Source organism: Oncorhynchus gorbuscha, linkage group LG01 (assembly GCF_021184085.1).
Source record: "Oncorhynchus gorbuscha isolate QuinsamMale2020 ecotype Even-year linkage group LG01, OgorEven_v1.0, whole genome shotgun sequence".
In the NCBI taxonomy this organism is placed as follows: Eukaryota; Metazoa; Chordata; class Actinopteri; order Salmoniformes; family Salmonidae; genus Oncorhynchus; species Oncorhynchus gorbuscha.
Genome location: NC_060173.1, coordinates 31,229,230 through 31,249,037, shown reverse-complemented (window position 1 = coordinate 31,249,037; position 19,808 = coordinate 31,229,230). Strand labels below are relative to the sequence as shown.

Genomic DNA, 19,808 nt, shown 5'->3' with positions numbered 1-19,808 from the left:
TGTGTGTGTGTGTGTGTGTGTGTGTGTGTGTGAGTTGAGGGCAGCCTATCTGTGGTCAGTAGAGTGTGGGCCTAACTGTGTGCAAGCAGTATAATTAGATTAAACAGACTTAATCACTCACAGTGTCTTAATGCAAATACAATGTCTTATAAGCTAATGTGGGCTGGGCATACTGAAGATGCACGACATTATAATAATAAAATCAATCAAGTCAACCAAATCCCAGAGTAGACCAACTAAATCACTTACAGAGTAGAACACAGGTCGTCTGCAATCTTCTCTCCTTCCCTCCCTCCCCCTCTCCTCTACCTCTCTGATCAGGTGACTTCAGGGCGTGACTTATACTCTCTACTACTTTCTCTGTCTATCGCTCTCTGCTCTCTTTATCTCCTCTCTCTTTGTCTCTCTCACTCTCTGTGAGGCTGTCTAGGGAAATAGGAGAGAAGTGTTCTGCTCTGTTACAGACAGAGATCACGTTAGTAACATGGCAGTGTTCGGAGGGATCAGGTGTGTGAAGTACATCATGTTTATCTTCAACGTCTTCTTCTGGGTAGGTCTACTTAACTTAGCTTGAGTGTGTGTGTGTGCAGTGGCGTAAAGTACTTTTAATTTACTACATTCCTAAAGAAAATAATGTACTTTTTACACCCTACGTTTTCCTTGACACCCAAAGGTACTTATTACATTTTAAATGATTAGCAGGACAGGAAAAGTGTCCAATTCACACACTTATCAAGAGAACACGTGGTCATCCCTACTGCCTCTGATCTGGTGGACTCACTAAACACATGCATTGTTTGTAAATAATGTCTGAGTATTGGCGTGTGCCCCAGGCTATCCATACATTTTAAAAATGAGAAAATTATATCATCTGCTTTACTTAATATAAGGAGTTTTAAATTATTTATACTTTTACTTTTGGTACTTAAGTATATTTAGAACCAAATACTTTTAGACTGTTTTACTCGGTATCTTTCACTTTACTTCTATTCTATTTTGGTATCTCAAGTATGACTTTTGGGTATTTTCCCCACCACTGTGTGTGTGTGTGTGTGTGTGTGTGTGTGTGTGTGTGTGTGTGTGTGTGTGTGTGTGTGTGTGTGTGTGTGTGTGTGTGTGTGTGTGTGTGTGTGTGTGTGTGTGTGTGTGTGTGTGTGTGTGTGTGTGTGTGTGTGTGTGTGTGTGTACGGTGCATTCGGAAAGTATTCAGACCCCTTTACTTTTTCCACATTTTCTATGTTAGAGCCTTCTTCTAAAATGGATTAACTAAATAAAAATGCTCATCAATCTACACACAATACCACATAATGACAAAGTGAAAACAGTTTTTTAAACATTTTTGAAACTTAATTAAAAATATTAAAACAGAAATACCTTATTTACATAAGTATTCAGAACCTTTGCTATGAGACTCAAAATTGAGCTCGGGTGCATCCTGTTTCCATTGATCATCCTTGAGATGTTTCTACAACTTGATTGGAGTCCACTTGTGGTAAATGCAATTGATTGGACATGATTTGGAAAGGCACACGCCTGTCTATATATGGTCCCACAGTTGACAGTGCATGTCAGAGCAAAACCAAGCCATGAGGTCACTCCAAGACAGGATTGTTTCGAAGGAACAGATCTGGGGAAGGGTACCATTGAAGGTCCCCTTATGTAACCAAGATGGAACTCATTGGCCTGAATGCCAAACTTCAGGTCTGGAGGAAACGTGGCACTGTCTCTACGGTGAAGCATGGTGGTGGCAGTATCATGTGGTGGGGAAAGATGAACGGAGCAAAGTACAGAGAGATCCTTGATGAAAACCTGCTCCAGAGCCCTCGGGACCTCAGACCTCAGGACAATGACCCTAAGCAGACAGCCAAGACAATGCAGGACTGACTTCGTGACAAGTCTCTGAATGTCCTTGAGTGGCCCAGCCAGAGTCCAGACTTGAACCCGATCTAATATCTCTGTAAAGACCTGAAAATAGCTGTACAGCGACGCTCCCCATTCAACCTGACAGAGCTTGAAAGGATTTGCAGAGAAGAATGGGAGAAACTCCCCAAATGCAGGTTTACCAAGCTTGTATCGTCATACCCAAGAAGTCTCAAGGCTGTAATCGCTGCTGCCAGAGTTGCTTCAACAAAGTACTATGTAAAGGTACTGAATACTTATGTAAATATGATATTTTACTTTTTAAAATTTCTAAAAACCTGTTTTTGCTTTGTCATTATGGGATTTTGTGTGTAGATTTATTAGGAAAAAGTGAAGGGGTCTGAATTATTTCCGAATGCACTGTATGTGTGTGGGAGTTTGTGCGTGTGTGTATGGGACAGAGACATACAAATAAATAAAGAGAGTCGCACACTCAATATACAAGCTCCCAGTATTTTATTGGGTGAACCACCAACATTTCGGCATCAGTGTGCCTTCACTGTGCCTTCTTCACCCTAAAGTGGTTTACCCAATACATTACTTGGAGCGTGTATATTGAGTGTGCGACTCTCTTTGCTTATTTTTATAGCATACAGTTTACTCCCCGTTAGCCAGCATCTCTACCAACGTCTTTTGGGTGCTCGCCAGATCATGCATTTTATTGGACAGAAACATACAGACAGATGGATAGAAACATAGTGTGAGAGAGTATAACGGAATGCAACTGTTGCATGTACCAACCTGCCCCTGGTGTAATGATTGCCTACTCTCAACAGTAAAACAAAAGACAGAGGCTAGCCCATTAATCAAATTCAATTAATTATTACATTGTTCTCTACAATATTACAACCTTAATATGCTTGTACTTAACAATGTTGATTAAATAAGAACGTTAGTTTATTGTGACCATTGCTAGTTTAGACCGTGCAGCTCTTGGTTGCATATTTTGGCAACTGAAAACTGGAACCTACTTTTTTTCGGGGAGGGTAGATATTGGAATCCAGTCTGTTAGATTTTTTGAGGATAATATATATATATATATAGGCTAAATGATGTTTTGTATTCTGCAGATTTCATGTAGAAAAAGCCCATGTTATCACAAGCGAACATGAAACCACTAGCTAGCTTGTCAGTTGACGTTCGAAGTTAGAGCTGTTCTATTTAGCTGTGACCACATTTTGACCATGGCCGTAAAAACACTATATTCCCTCTAATCACGCTAAATTCTATGACTAAATCGTTAGTACCTTTTGAACTACATGTAGGGTTTGGACTATTGTTTTTCAGATACAATGTTCTATTGAATGAAACAGTAATTTTATGGGTGAACACTAGGCTTGTGCGGTGTACCGTATACTGGGGTATTTGGAAAAAGTCACAGGATGGTTTTTCAATACTGTCAAAACGTTTTTTTTGTACATTTTAATATTGGTAGCTACTTTTTAAGTAAATACCTTCAGTCAACTTGTGCAATACGTTAGGAGATAAAGAACGTTGCGTTCTTCATTTCACCTGTTACATTATTATGTAGTTTATGGTAGTTCCCAGTCACATGTCACTTAGTGTTCGTTTACAAGCATACAACAGAGACTGGAGTCACTCTGTTGTGCAGCATGCACCAGGTGATCTAATTACAGTATGGAATTCACAACTAATTGTTTGCGAGTTAGACATCTTATAACTATCAAGGTAACTGTCTAAAATGTGCTAAATGCTCTGCCGTTTTGCTAATTTAGTAGCTAGTTAGCCATCTAGCTAACGTAAACTCACCCCATTCCGTACAAATGTGCGTAACCGCGACATTCAAACGAGGCTGCAATGAAAACGAATGGGACTGTAGTGACTGTGTTGACATCAACATCTGGGATGTGAACTACATTTCGATTCAGTGTTGATTGACATGGTAATGGACTAACAGTATTTGAGAAAAGATTCAAAAACGGACTCCTCTGATGCTGTACGTTACATCGTGACGTGTCGCTACGTAACGTACAGCGCGCAGGCTGTAACAACAATATGTGGAAAAGGTCAAGGGGTGAGAATACTTTCTGAAGGCACTGTATATTTTTCTATGTGAGAGGTTATAGACCTACTGTCAGTATATTAGGCTATGTGAGAGGTTATAGACCTACTGTCAGTATATTAGGCTATGTGAGAGGTTATAGACCTACAGTCAGTTATGCTAAATGCTATTTAACCCATCTGAATAGTACAGTTTCCTTGACTTGCCATTTGGAAGTCCCTGTCTTGTGATCGTTGAATTTGTATAGCATCTCACAATCATCACACATAACATATCCGGCACAGCTATGATCCTCTTTTACCACTTCACCAAATCTTTCCCAAACATTAGACTACTAATGATTTTCAACTCCATTTCACAACTTTTCTCTTATTGAATTAAACACACACATCTTCCTTTTTGCCTCAGATGATCGACGATAGGCAATTGGTGTTTATTTGGGACGCTAAAGTCAGGGGGGTCATCAGGCAAGGAGTCATCAGCAAGGTAGTCCTGCATGGTCCTAGGGCTCAGGTCACGAGAGAGAGAAAGGAAGAAATAAAGAAAGAGAGAGTTAGAGAGAGCATACCGGTACATAAATTCACACAGGACCCCGAATAAGACAGGAGAAATACTCCAGATATAACAGATTGACCCTAGCCCCCGACACATTAACTACTGCAGCATAAATACTGGAGGCTCAATATAGCATATAGATAGGAATTGCACAATAATGATACATTCATGGATTTTAATGCATTGTTTTCTATTTATTCAACCCGCCCGCCACCCACCTGCCCTTCAGCTACACAATATTTCATGACCCTAAACATACCCACTCATCACTAATGCTGATACACTCATACACACACACACCCTGGAGCAGATCACTATTCTGCATCGAGGCAAAAGTTAATAATTAGACTAAGGAGGCGGTTTGAGGAATGTGTGTGTATGTGTGTGTGTGGGACAGAGACATACAGAGAGATGGATATAGCGTGAAAGAGTGCAACTGTGTGCAACTGTTGCATGTACCAACCTGCTCCTGGCTTAATGATACTCTCAACAATAAATACAAATCTAGTCAGTGTAACGAAGTTCGTCTGTTGTAAGAAGAGTCAGACCGAAATGCAGCGTGTAGGTTACTCATGACTTTAATGAAATGAAAACGGTACATGAAATAACTGATATAAGAAAACAACACAGTGACTACAACACAGAGACAGGAACAAACACCCACAAAATACAAAGCGAACTCAGCCTACCTAAATATGGTTCCCAATCAGAGACAACGATAAGCACCTGACTCCAATTAAGAATCGCCTCAGGCAGCCACGCCTAACAACACCCCTAATTAGCCGCGATCCCGAATACTACAAACCCCAATACGAAAAACAACATATAAACCCATGTCACACCCTGGCCTACCCAAACATATAACAAAAACACAAAATACAATGACCAAGGCGTGACAGTCAGATGATAGAAGATGCCACATTTTTTTATTTTAAAGACAAAATTGGTGAGAATAGGAGTCACCCTTGGAAGTTGTTGCCCTCCCTGAAACAGTTGGCATATAGTGATGAACAGAAAACAAATTGCAAAAGCTTGGGTCTAGAGGTCAATGTGGAAATCACGTTTGACAAGGATGTGGTTGCTGACAATCTCAGAACTTTTCAAATTTGTCAAATTTGGTTGAGAAGCTACTGGTTGTACTGGAGTGTATGGGAAGGGTCAGGTCTTGGGCTTTTACTCCAAGTGATTGCCTTTTCCTTTACAGCAGTGTCTCAGGTTGAAGTTGTCAAGAGACTGTCTGAACTAAACTGCTCTAAAGCTACGGGCCTCGACAATATCCCTGACAGGTTTTTAAGAGATGGAGCTAGACTTATTGTCCCTTGTGTCACCCATTTAATCAACATCTCTATTGAGCAGGGTAGTCCCCAAGTATACAAAACTGATCCCTATCCACAAGAAGGGCAGCAAAACAGACAAGGGAAACTATAGACCTGTATCCATTTTGAGTGTGCTGTCTAAAATGCTTGAAAAGTAATGAATGAAAGATTGAGGAATATACCAGCACGAATAATCTTTAAAATGAACTACAGTCTGGTTTTAGAAAGTCCCACTCCACTGATAGAAATATCTGTGGAATGGTAATGCTGGATCTGCAGGCGTTTGGTATGGTTGATCATCGTATCAAATCAAATCAAAGTGTTTGCCACGTGCGCTGAATACAACAGGTAGTAGACCTTACAGTGAAATGCTGAATACAACAGGTGTAGTAGACCTTACAGTGAAATGTTGAATACAACAGGTGTACATCTTACAGTGAAATGCTGAATACAACAGGTGTAGTAGACCTTACAGTGAAATGCTGAATACAACAGGTGTACATCTTACAGTGAAATGCTGAATACAACAGGTGTAGCCCTTACAGTGAAATGCTTACTTACAGGCTCTAACCAACAGTGCAATTTCTAAGTTAAAAAAACAAAAACAAATACTAGGTATTAGGTGAACAATAGGTAAGTATAGAAATAAAAACAACAGTAAAATCACAGTGAAAAATAACAGTAGTGAGGCTATATACAGTAGCGAGGCCACATACAGACACCGGGTCGTCGGGCTGATTGAGGTAGTATGTACATGTAGATATGTTTAGAGTGACTATGCATATATGATAAACAGAGAGTAGCAGTAGCGTAAAAGAGGGGTTGGGGATGGTGGGTGGCGGGACACAATGTAGATAGTCTGGGTAGCCAATGTGCGGGAGCACCGGTTGGTCGGGCTAATTGAGGTAGTATGTATATGATTGTATAGTGAAAGTGACTATGCATATATGATAAACAGAGAGTAGCAGCAGTGTAAAAGAGGTGTTGGGTATGGGGGGAGGCACACAATGCAAATAGTCCGGGTAGCCATTTGTTTACCTGTTCAGGAGTCTTATGGCTTGGGGGTAAAAACTTTAGAGAAGCCTTTTTGTCCTAGACTTGGCACTCCGGTACTGCTTGCCATGCGGTAGTAGAGAGAACAGTCTATGACTGGGGTGGCTGGGGTCTTTACCAATTTTTAGGGCCTTCCTCTGACACTACCTCGTATAGAGGTCCTGGATGGCAGGCAGCTTAGCCCCAGTGATGTACTGGGCCGTATGCACTACCTTCTGTAGTGCCTTGCCGTTGGAGGCCGAGCAGTTGCCGTACCAGGCAGTGATGCAACCAGTCAGAATGCTCTTGATGTTGCAGCTGTAGAACCTTTTGAGGATCTGAGGACCCATGCCAAATCTTTTTAGTTTCCTGAAGGGGAATAGGCTTTGTCGTGCCCTCTTCATGACTGTCTTGGTGTGTCTGGACCATTTTAGTTTGTTGGTGATGTGGACACCAAGGAACTTGAAGCTGTCAACCTGCTCTACTACAGCCCCGTCAATGAGAATAGGGGCGTGCTCGGTCCTCCTTTTCCTGTAGTCCACAATCTTCTCCTTAGTCTTTGTTACGTTGAGGGATAGGTTGTTATTCTGGCACCACCCGGCCAGGTCTCTGACCTCCTCCCTATCAGCTGTCTCATCGTTGTCTATGATCAGGCCTACCACTGTTGTGTCGTCTGCAAACTTAATGATGGTGTTGAGTCGTGCCTGGCCACTCAGTCATGGGTGAACAGGGAGTACAAGGGGGGACTGAGGACGCAACCCTGAGGGGCTCCAGTGTTGAGGTTCAGCATGGCAGATGTGTTGCTACCTACCCTCACCACCTGGTGGGTGGCCCATCAGGAAGTCCAGAATCCAGTTGCAGAGGGAGGTGTTTAGTCCCAGGATCCTTAGCTTAGTGATGAGCGTTGAGGGTACTATGATGTTGAACGCTGAGCTGTAGTCAATGAATAGCATTCTCACGTAGGTGTTCCTTTTGTCCAGGTGGGAAAGGGCAGTGTGGGTGCAATAGAGATTGCATCATCTGTGGATCTGTTTGGGCGGAAAGCAAATTGGAGTGGGTCTAGGGTTTCTGGGATAATGGTGTTGATGTGAGCCATGACCAGCCTTTCAAAGCACTTCATGGCTACAGACGTGAGTGCTACGGGTCTGTAGTCATTTAGGGAGGTTGCCTTCATGTTCTTGAGCACAGGCACTATGGTGGTCTGCTTGAAACATGTCAGGGCAGGCAGAATGGTCAGGCAGGCGGTACAGAGTACAGAAAACAGGCAAGGGTCAAACACAGGAGGACTAGTAAAAGAGAAAAGGCAGGAGCACAGGAAAAACACACTGGTTGACTTGGAACATACAAGACAAACTGGCACAGAGAGATAGGAAACACAGGGATAAATACACTAGGTATAACAAGAAACACCTGGAGGGGGTGGAGACAATAACAAGGACAGGTGAAACTGATCAGGGTGTGACAACCCGACTATGTTTAGCTTTCAACACTGAACCATTCCTGGCGATGGTGGATTGCATAATTTTTGCAAATCTAATAATATTGTTGTTTTAAGAATCTTCAGTCTCTCTTCCTATAGAATTTATCTGACACACATCTGCCTTAAAGGTTTTAACAAAGATAAACCACAAAATTACATTCCTAACTCTGACCTTAAAATATCTAGAGCTGCCACTTTCAAGAAATCCCGCTATGCCTTCTGACAAACCATCAAACAGGCAACTCATCAATACAGGACTAAGATTGAATCGTACTACACTGGCTCCGACGCTCGTCGGATGTGGCAGGGCTTACAAACTATTACGTACAACAAAGAGAAGCACAGCCGTGAGCTGCCCAGACACAAGACTAACAAATAAGCTAAATCACTTCTACAGTGGCAAGAAAAAGTATGTGAACCCTTTGGAATTACCTGTATTTCTGCATAAATTGGTCATCAAATTTGGTCTGAACTTCATCTAAGTCACAACAATAGACAGACAGTGTACTTAAACTAATAACACACAAATTCTTGTATTTTTCTCATCTATATTGAATACATAATTTAAACATTTACAGTGTAGGTGTGACGGTCGTCATAATGAGAAGACCAAGGCGCAGCGTGATAAGCAAACATAACTCTTTTAATAAAAAGAACGAACACTGAACAAAACAGACCGTGAAGCTATATGACTAGTGCAAACAGGCAACTAAACATAGAATAACAACCCACAAAATAACAAAGGAATATGGCTACCTAAATATGGTACTCAATCAGAGACAATGATAAACATCTGCCTCTGATTGAGAACCAATCTAGGCAACCATAGACATATAAACACCTAGACTAGAAAAACCCCTAGACATATGAAAACCCATAGACACACAAAAACTAAACAAACCACCCTTGTCACACCTTGACCTAGACAAATAATAAAGAAAACAAAGACAACTAAGGTCAGGGTGTGACAGTAGGCTAGAAAAAGTATGTGAACACCTAGGCTAAGGACTTCTCCAAAAGCTCATTGGAGTCATAGTCAGCTAACCTGGAGTCCAAACAATGAGACGAGATTGGAGATGTTGGTTAGAGCTGCCTTGCCCTATAAAAAACACACAAAAAAATGGTTTGCTATTCACAAGAAGCATTGCCTGATGTGAACCATGCCTCGAACAAAAGAGATCTCAGAATACCTAAGATGAAGAATTGTTGACTTGCATATGGCTGGAAAGGATTACAAAAGTATCTCTAAAAGCCTTGATGTTCATCAGTCTACGGTAAGACAAATTGTCTATGAATGGAGAACGTTCAGCACTGTTGATACTCTCCCAAGGAGTGTCGTCCTGCAAAGATGACTGCAAGAACACAACTTAGAATGCTCAATGAGGTTATGAAGAATCCTAGAGTGTCAGCTAAATACAGTCTACGATACGTAAAACACTAAACAAGAATGGTGTTCATGGGAGGACATCACGGAAGAAGCTACTGCTGTCCAAAAAAACAATGCTGCACGTCTGAAGTTTGCAAAAGTGCACCTGGATGTTTCACAGAACTACTGTGAAAATATTCTGTGGACCGATGAAACTATAGTTGAGTTGTTTGGAAGGAACACACAACACCGTGTGGAGAAAAAAATGGCACAGCACACCAACATCAAAACCTCATCCCAACTGTAAAGCATGGTGGAGGGAGCATCATAGTTTCTGGCTGCTTTGCTGTCTCAGGGCCTGGACAGCTTGCTATCATTGACGGAAAAATTAATTCCCAAGTTTATCAAGACATTTTGCAGGAGAATGTTAGGCTATCTGTCCGCCAATTGAAGCTCAACAGAAGTTGGGTGATGCAAAACACAGAAGTAAATCAACAATAGAATGGCTTCAACAGAAGAAACCTTCTAGATTGGCCCAATCAGAGTCCTGACCTCAACCCGATTTGAGATGCTGTGTCATGGCCTCAATAGAGCAGTTCACACCAGACATCCCAAGAATATTTCTGAACTGAAACAGTTTAGTAAAGAGGAATGGTCGAAAATTCCTCCTAACCATTGTGCAGGTCTGATCCACATCTACGGAAAATGTTTGGTTGAGGTTATTGCTGCCAAAGGAGGGTCAACCAGTTATTAAATCCAAGGGTTCATATACTTTTCCCACCCTGCACTGTGAATGTTTACACGGCGTGTTCAATAATGACATTGTTTGTGTACTATTAGTTTAAGTAGACTGTGTTTGTCTATTGTTGTGACCTAGATGCAGATCAGATCAAATGTTATGACCAATTTATGCAGAAATCGAGGTATTTCCAAAGGGTTCACATACCTTTTCTTGCCACTGTATGGACGCTTCGAGGCAAGCAACACTGAAGCATGCATGGAAGCGTCAGCTGTTCCGGACAAATGTGTGATCACGCTCTCCGTAGCCTATGTGAGTAAGACCTTTAAACAGGTCAACATTCATAGGGCCGCAGGGCCAGACGGATTACCAGGACAGGACATATACTCCGAGCATGCGCTAACCATCTGGCTAGTGTCTTCACTCACATTTTCAACTTGTCCCTGACCGAGTCTGTAATACCAACATGTTTCAAGCAGACCACCATAGTGCCTGTGCCCAAGAACACAAAGGCAACCTACCTAAATGACTACAGACCCGTAGCACTCACGTCTGTAGCCATGAAGTGCTTTGAAAGGCATGTCATCAAATCAAATCAAATCAAATTTATTTATATAGCCCTTCGTACATCAGCTGATATCTCAAAGTGCTGTACAGAAACCCAGCCTAAAACCCCAAACAGCAAGCAATGCAGGTGTAAAAGCACACATCAACACAATTATCATAGAAAGTCTAGACCCACTCCAATTTGCATACCGCCCCAACAGATCCACAGATGATGCATCTCTAATCATCAAATCAATCATTTGCACTCCACACTTCGCTTTCCCACCTGGACAAAAGGAACACCTACGTGAGAATGCTATTAATTTACTACAGCTCAGCGTTCAACACCATAGCACCCTCAAAGCTCACCACTAAGCTAAGGACCCTTGGACTAAACCCCTCCCTCTTCAACTGGATCCGGGACTTCCTGACGGGCCACGCCCAGGTGGTAAGGGTAGGTAACTACACATCTGCCACACTGATCCTCAACACAGGGGCCCCTCAGAGTACGTGCTTAGTCCCCTCCTGTACTCCCTGTTCACCCATGACTGCATGGCAAAGCATGACTCCAACACCATCATTAAGTTTGTCGACGGCACAACAGTGGTAGGCCTGATCACTGACAGCGATGAGACAGCCTATAGGGAGGAGGTATGAGACCTGGCCGTGTGGTGCCAGGATAACAACCTCTCCCTCAACGTGATCAAGACAAAGGAGATGATTGTGGACTACAGAAAAAGGAGGACCGAACACGCCCCCATTCTCATTGATGGGGCTGTAGTGGAGCAGGTTGAGAGCTTCAAGTTTCTTAGTGGCCACATCACCATCAAACTATCATGGTCCAAACACACCAAGACAGTCGAGAAGAGTGCACGACAATGCCTGTTCCCCCTCAGGAGACTGAAAAGATTTGGCATGGGTCCTCAGATCTTCAAATTCTACAACTGCACCATCGAGAGCACTGGTTGCATTACTGCCTGGTATGGCAACTACTCAGTCTCCGACCGCAAAGCACTACAGAAGGTAATGTGTACGGCCCAGTACATCACTGGGGCCAATCTTCCTGCCAGCCAGGACCTCTATACCAGGCAGTGTCAGAGGAAGGCCAAAAAATTGCCAAGGTCTCCAGCCACTCTAGTCATAGACTGTTCTCTCTGTTACCGCACGGCAAGCGGTACCGGAGCGCCAAGTCTAGGTCAAAATGGCTTCTTAACAGCCTCTGCCCCCCCAAGCCACAAGACTCTTGAACAGTTCATCTGTTTATTATCCATGCATAGTCACTTTACCTCTACCTACATGTACATATGACCTCAATTACCTTGGCTAACAGGTGCCCCCATACATTGACTCTGTACCGGAAGCCAGCTGCTGATATTTTATTTTTTCTCCTTAATTATTTGTTATATTTCTATTTGTATTCATTTTTTCTTAACTGCTTTGTTGGTTAAGGGCTTGTAAGTAAGCATTTCACTGTAAGGTCTTCACAACAGGTACACCTGTTGTATTCGGTGCATGTGACTAATTTCTGAAAACCTGTTTTTGCTTTGTGAATTATGAGGTATTGTGTGATTGTGATTGATGAGGGAAAAAAAATATTTATTCCATTTTAGAATAAGGCTGTAAATATACCAAAATGTGGAAAAAGTCAAGGGGTCTGAATACTTCCTGAATCCACTTTATCTACTGTAGGAATCGAAGGATAGAGGCTAGCTGTGTGTGTGTGTGTGTGTGTGTGTGTGTGTGTGTGTGTGTGTGTGTGTGTGTGTGTGTGTGTGTGTGTGTGTGTGTGTGTGTGTGTGTGTGTGTGTGTGTGTGTGTGTGTGTGTGTGTGTGTGTCTCACCTTGCCCTGGAATAGGTATGTGTGTGTATGATATCTAATATTTTGTGTCTGTGTTAGCTTGCAGGTACAGGAGTGCTGGCTATAGGGTTGTGGTTGAGGTTTGACCCAAAGACCAGAGGGCTGTTTGAAGGAGCAGAATCTCCCCATATCTTCTTCACAGGTAACGCACACACGCACACACTCACACATTTACCCACGCGCACACACACAAGCATGCACACACATACATGATCAAATATCACTGCAGGTGATCTGATGGTGGTGTGTGTGTGTGTGTGTGTGTGTGTGTGTGTGTGTGTGTGTGTGTGTGTGTGTGTGTGTGTGTGTGTGTGTGTGTGTGTGTGTGTGTGTGTGTGTGTGTGTGTGTGTGTGTGTGTGTGTGTGTGTGTGTGTGTGTGTGTGTGTAGGTGTACATATCCTCATAATTGCAGGGTCATTAATGATGGTTGTTGGGTTCCTGGGATGCTGTGGAGCGATTCAGGAGTCACCGTTTATGCTGGGGCTGGTGAGTTAACCTCTATACCCCCTCTCTTCTACTATCCTCTCCTGTCTTCTCTTATCCTGTCTTCTCTCCTCTCCTATCCTCTCCTGTCTTCTCCTCTCCTGTCTTCTCTTATCCAGTCTTCTCTCCTCTCCTCTCCTGTCCTCCTCTCCTATCCTCTCCTGTCTTCTCCTTTCTTCTCCTCTCCTGTCTCCTCTCTTATCCAGTCTCCTCTCCTCTCCTCTCCTCTCCTCTCTCTCTCTCCTCTCTCCTCTCCTCTCCTCTCCTCTCCTCTCCTCTCCTCCCTCTCCTCTCCTCCTCTCCTCTCCTGTCTTCTCTTATCCAGTCTCCTCTCCTATCCTCTCCTGTCTTCTCCTGTCTTCTCCTCTCCTATCCTCTCTTATCCAGTCTCCTCTCCTCTCCTCTCCTCTCCTCTCCTCTCCTCTCCTCCTCTCCTCTCCTCTCCTCTCCTCTCCTCTCCTCTCTCCTCTCCTCTCCTCTCCTCTCCTCTCCTCTCCTCTCCTCTCCTCTCCCTCTCCATCTCTTCTCTCTCTCCTATCCTCTCATCTCGTCTTGTCTCCACTCCTCTCCTCTCCTGTCTTCCTCTCTCCTCTCCTGTCTTCGTCTTGTCTCCCTCTCCTCTCCTATCCTCCCTCTCCTCTCCTGTCTTCTCTTATCCAGTCTCCTCTCCTCTCCTGTCTTCTCTTATCCAGTCTACTCTCCTCTCCTATCCTCTCCTGTCTTCTCCTCTCCTCTCCTATCCTCTCCTGTCTTCTCCTCTCCTCTCCTGTCTTCTCCTCTCATCTCCTGTCTTCTCTTATCCTGTCTTCTCTCCTCTCCTCTCCTGTCCTCTTCTCCTCTTCATCTTTATCTTTATCTTTGTAGTCAGTTGGACTGTTGACTGTTGGAGCTGATAGTCTGATACTCTGTAACTTCAGTATACCACTGGTTACAGAACAGATTCAAGGCCAGATCTCAGTGTCTCTGTCTCTCTATCTCTCTCTTTTTTTCTCTCTTTCTGTTTATAATTCTCTTTTTCAAAATCCCCCCTCAGCAGTGGTTTGTGTCAGGGGGCACATACACACACAAATGTTATATGCGCATCTCTCTCTTGCAGTTCTTCTTCTTCCTCCTCATCATATTCGCCATCGAGGTCGCTGCTGGAATCTGGGGGTTCTCCAACCAAAGCAAGGTGCCAAAACATGTTACATCCCCCGTTCTGTGTCACATTAAATCCCTTCCCCTGTTCTTATCTTTGTTACATTAAAACCATTTCCCTACATTTTGTCACATTGCAACCCTTCCTCTACAGGTGGTTGATGACATCACTCAGTTCTACTTGGAGACATATCAGAACTACCAGAACACTTCACAGGACACACTGAGAGAGACACTCCGTCTCATACAGACTGGGGTAATCATGTAGTTAATGTGTTTGCTTGTGTGTTTATTGCCTAGGGGGTTGGGAGCAGAAATAAATGCCTTCCACATAAAAACAGTTGGACAAATAAGGTACCATTCTATTCTACCCTGTGTGTGTTACAGTTGGACTGCTGCGGACCAACAGGTTCCTTTGGGGACTTTGCCAAAGACACCTGTCCCCCAAGAGATGGGCTGGACAGCCTCATCACCAAGGTAACACCCTGATCTGTGATTGTGTTTCTGTTCAGGTGTTCCTCCTTCCACTTTGTGTAATGTCTACAGCCCCTGTGTGTGTGTGTGTGTGTGTGTGTGTGTGTGTGTGTGTGTGTGTGTGTGTGTGTGTGTGTGTGTGTGTGTGTGTGTGTGTGTGTGTGTGTGTGTGTGTGTGTGTGTGTGTGTGTGTGTGTGTGTGTGTGTGTGTGTGTGTGTGTGTGTGTGTGTGTGTGTGTGTGTATTTATTGCAGAGCTGTCCTGATGCTATAGATGAAGTGTTTGACTCCAAGCTGCACATCATAGGAGGAGTGGGCATCGCTATTGGAGTCATCATGGTGAGACACACACACACACAGCGAAACGGAAGACCATGTTAGCCCACAATGCCCCATTACTGACATACAGATAGAAAGGCTGACGGACAACCTCCCTACAATAGAGAACTCTTAATTTATTCTGCATTTCACATTCTATTCCCCAGGTATTTGGGATGATCTTCAGCATGCTGCTCTGCTGTGCCATTAGGAAGTCACGGGAGATCGTCTGATGATGTTATCATTACCATGACGATGCCTTTTAATGTTGCATGATGTCATTCCTAGTCACATGACTTTTGTTTACTTGTTGAGAAAGGTCGGCCTGAGAGCTAGCAGCTGCCAACCCACTGCCAACGAGTACTTTAGATCCCCTAACCTCTGTAACAAGGATCTGCTACACCTGGTGATCCAGGGGATTAGCCTGAGGACGGTGCTGCGCAGAATCACCCTGTATCCTAAACATCTACTCATGAAGTGACCTAGGTTAGCAAATATGTGCAGTGCCTTTCTCAGGCTGATCCTCTCTAACATGGAATCTGTCCAGTGCTAAGGTCAAACCTCCTAAACCATCATTGTGATGTCACTGTTCACTGATTGGCCCTGTGAGAAACTGGTTCAGGAAGTGAAATAAACATAACACATTTGTGATTTATGATGAATTAAGAGATCTATGAATAGTAGTCTAGAGGTGTAATAAACAAATGTTTTTGTAATATGAACAGACTTTCAATTACCACAACTGCTCAATGATTTAAATTAAACTATTGATTAAATAATGGCATGACAATGTAAGCAACATATATTATATTAATGATTGTAATAATATTGTATTGTGATCACATTTCTACCAAAATAACATCTGAAGGACCAGGGGCGGTCCTAAGACAACTCCCTATAGCAAAGCCACTTACCATTCCTTAGCCAATTAAATCAGCACATTGTGACAAGTTCCCAATGATATTGCAGGCTGTGCTCTGTGGTGAACGTGGTTCTTAGTGTTATAGAGGAGCAGCTTGGTCGCTCCAGTAGAGTACAAGAACCCCTCTTTCTCTTGATCTCTCTTTCTCTCCCTCTCACACTCTCTCTCTGTACTCTCTTTCTCTACCCAATTTGAAAACGCCTTGAAGTCTCTGACTCTTTTTATAAAGTTGATTTTTATTTGTGACCAAGTTTTTGGTGAGTTGTAGTCAGTTTTACAGTATATTTAGATCTCTGTTAGAGTACAGTGACTTTTATAGCATCCATGCCATTTCACACTGGTCTGGTTGGTTGGTGCACCAAAACAAATGAGCCAAATAAACTGTAACCTCTGATCCTAATTCTGGTCTTGTGTGTGTGTGTGTGTGTGTGTGTGTGTGTGTGTGTGTGTGTGTGTGTGTGTGTGTGTGTGTGTGTGTGTGTGTGTGTGTGTGTGTGTGTGTGTGTGTGTGTGTGTGTGTGTGTGTGTGTGTGTGTGTGTGTGTGTGTGTGTGTGTGTGTGTGTGTGTGTGTGTGTGTGTGTGTGTGTGTGTGTGTGTGTGTGAGACTGAGAGAGTAAAACATGTTAGTCAGCTTTCACAGCTTCCTGCTACTGTGGAAAATAACAACCTGATCTCATTAGCCTCCTTCTTTTATCTCTCTCTCTCTCTCTTTCTCTCTCTGTAATGAGTTACACTCACGTGTGTGTAGTTAGAGTTTAACTTGAGTGTTTAGTTTAGATCCATGTGGTTGGCTGAACCTCAGCCTTGGTAACAGTTGTTAAGGCTGGAACCGGTAAGACAGTTGGGCGTCAGCCTCCACAACCTTATAAAAGACCACACATCTGTGTGTGTGTGTGTGTGTGTGTGTGTGTGTGTGTGTGTGTGTGTGTGTGTGTGTGTGTGTGTGTGTGTGTGTGTGTGTGTGTGTGTGTGTGTGTGTGTGTGTGTGTGTGTGTGTGTGTGTGTGTGTGTGTGTGTGTGTGTGTGTGTACATTAACCCTAACCATACAGTGTACTTACAAATGTCTGCGCAAGAGTGAAGGTTTCCAGTGAGAGAGTAACGGTTAATGTGATTGGATGTTAATTATTTGACCAGGCTACCTGTATTTAACATTGTGTTCTTATTTCACTGAACACTAGATGGTTTCATTTTATTTTTGGCAGTGAAATGAGGCTACTCAGGATAGAAAAATCTCATCCAAATGTATAGCCCCGTTGGAAAATATAAATGTACTGTTTGAAAATGTGAAGAAAAAAAACATGTCATTTTAAATTTTTTAATTTTTTAAATGTGAATCCCATTTTTATTTGCCGTACCCCCAACGGCATTGCGCGTACCCCTGGGGAATGCCAGTTTGGGAATACCTGCTTTGAAACAATAACATCTTCAGCTTTCTAATTGTGCACGTATGTTGCAATATCACACTCACAGCAACACTTAAAGACAGAATAAAAAACATGTCCAGATGGCTGAGACAGATACGTTTCGTATGTGTGTGTGTGGCCCTAATCTCAGCTTTAGGCTGCTCTTAGACTATGTTTGGAAAACCATTTTTACAACAGATACTGTACACAGGCCTACTGACCTTTCATGGACACTGCCTGGCAGTGCATGTGGTCTTAATAAAAGGTATACACTCATGTTTATGTCTTTACTGTGATAGAACTGACCCATTCAAATGTTCTGTATTTAGGAACAGAATAATCATCAGGTTTTAATTGAAGAGGATTAACACAGTCAACTTTGACAGTAAATAGCTTTTATTGTGCTAATGTCAAATCAACAATGGTGGACCAATACATATAATTACATATTGTGACTAATTTAGTCGGAACTATTTTGAAAAATAACATTTTCAGCTTTCTAATTGTGAATGTAGGTTGCGATATCACACTCACAGTAACACTTAAAGACATAATAAAAAATGTCCAGATGACTGAGATATGTTTTGTGTGTGTGAGAGAGAGAGAGAGAGCGAGAGAGAGAAACATTGAACTTTTCTCTCTCAGAGATGTCCCCAAAAAGGGAAGACAAGATACAGAGGAGGGTATTGTTTGAAATGAATCAACAATCCTATAGAAATGATTAAGATCAGTCAATTAAATCACAGTTGATAATGAGAATGTATTAATGGGACTTTAATGCAAGTACATTTGCATGGTGCCTCACTAATATGTTATTATCATCCAATTTGATCTATCAAATACTTGCACTATAAGCAATGGACCGTCGTGGTTTGAGGCTGGAAGCTGCTTGGTCTAGTCATTAGAAGGTTTATAATACTGTTAAACAGTATGTTTCTTTAGCTATCCGCAACATTTACTGACTCTATTTTCTTTCCTTTTCCAATTGTAAAAGCAACTGGACTCTTCATTACCACACAGTCTCACACAGGTGCAGTAGGGGAAGTTCGCCAGGTGGCCATTCTGACCTAACCACCTGCAGATGTAGCATACTTCCAGATGAACCAAGTTGTTGTTGTTGAGGCGGGCATATTGACTTTACCTCTCCCCATGAGGCTGAGCTAAGCCCTGTTAGGTCTTACTCAAGGTACAGACAGGACGGACACTGATAAAAACTCAAACCAGATTTATTGCACCCAACTGGATGCTCAGCTGCATAGCATAACATACAAGTCAGAGAGTGAGAGCGAGAGAGATATGTTATTTTATTTTTCATACATATATTTAAAAACAAATGTGAATCACATTTTTATATTTATAACCACCACACTTGGCGGAGTTCCCTCCCTTGTATGCCAAAAAAAATCAAAATGTTTTGCTGGGCAGAAACTAGGTCGGCTCCTCTTTGTCGGTGTTGTCGAGTCCAGAACTTCCGTGGGCAAGGATGTGTGTGCATGTGAAATAAGGCTGCAGTTAAAGTGTTGTTGAGGGTGGCCTCTCTGGCCCACTTCCAAGATGTTTCCTCCCTCTTCAACTGTTGTTCTTACATCAATGTTGAGTTCCACCACCACTTCCCCTTGCCCTACAAGTCACAGAAACTAACTTGGCTTAACAGGAACCAAGACCCGACTGTTGCTATTTTGCCTAGTAGAATCTTAATATACAGCATTTACAGTGTTCGACCTGCGACTTTCTGTACTTTCCCTTGTCTCTACAATAACACACATAAGCTACTCATAACAAGATAACTACTACTAATGAGCTAATAATACAATACAAAATGGGCTCAAGTCAAATGGTTTCCATTAGTCTGTACCCCTGGTACCTGGACTGTATCCCATTTCCCCCTCCCACTGGCCTTCTTGTCCCCCGGGAGGTAAACAAATAATTTCAGGTGTCTGCATTAGGTCAGGCTCCACTGGACAAAGGCTCTAGCTTGTCCTCCATAGGGTTCAACAACTGACTTTAGTTTTATGGTTTAACCCTTCTCCTACAATTTACATGACACCATGGAAATCTAAATATCCTAATAAAAACATCCTCATCAGAATCTATCTGTTTAAGCTAGAGATAACAGTTTGTATGGGCTGCATCTCAATCCACCACATCTGCTGATATCGCCCTTCTTTATCTGCGGTGAAAGGAGACAGTGCTAGAGCCGTGTTTGTCAGATCATGAGACATCCTGAAAAGCG

At 42.7% G+C, this 19,808-nt stretch overlaps 1 protein-coding gene across 4 annotated transcripts in view; it reads left to right on the top strand.

Moving 5' to 3' along the window:
- The window catches only part of LOC124035924 (CD9 antigen-like), a 19,898-nt gene extending 3,328 nt beyond the window's left edge, over nucleotides 1-16,570 (top strand). Inside the window, exons 1-8 of one of the 4 annotated variants that reach the window (XM_046349869.1) lie at nucleotides 366-550; nucleotides 12,876-12,978; nucleotides 13,250-13,323; nucleotides 14,417-14,491; nucleotides 14,612-14,713; nucleotides 14,845-14,934; nucleotides 15,186-15,269; nucleotides 15,416-16,570. In XM_046349869.1, the coding sequence (XP_046205825.1) occupies nucleotides 485-550; nucleotides 12,876-12,978; nucleotides 13,250-13,323; nucleotides 14,417-14,491; nucleotides 14,612-14,713; nucleotides 14,845-14,934; nucleotides 15,186-15,269; nucleotides 15,416-15,481 (660 nt within the window). In that variant the 5' untranslated portion in view covers nucleotides 366-484 and the 3' untranslated portion in view covers nucleotides 15,482-16,570. Of the gene's footprint in view, nucleotides 1-365; nucleotides 551-12,875; nucleotides 12,979-13,225; nucleotides 13,324-14,416; nucleotides 14,492-14,611; nucleotides 14,714-14,844; nucleotides 14,935-15,185; nucleotides 15,270-15,415 lie in introns of those variants that run through there. The other 3 variants (XM_046349849.1, XM_046349839.1, XM_046349859.1) reach the window with 3 other exon arrangements.
- Nucleotides 16,571-19,808: the final 3,238 nt, after the last annotated feature.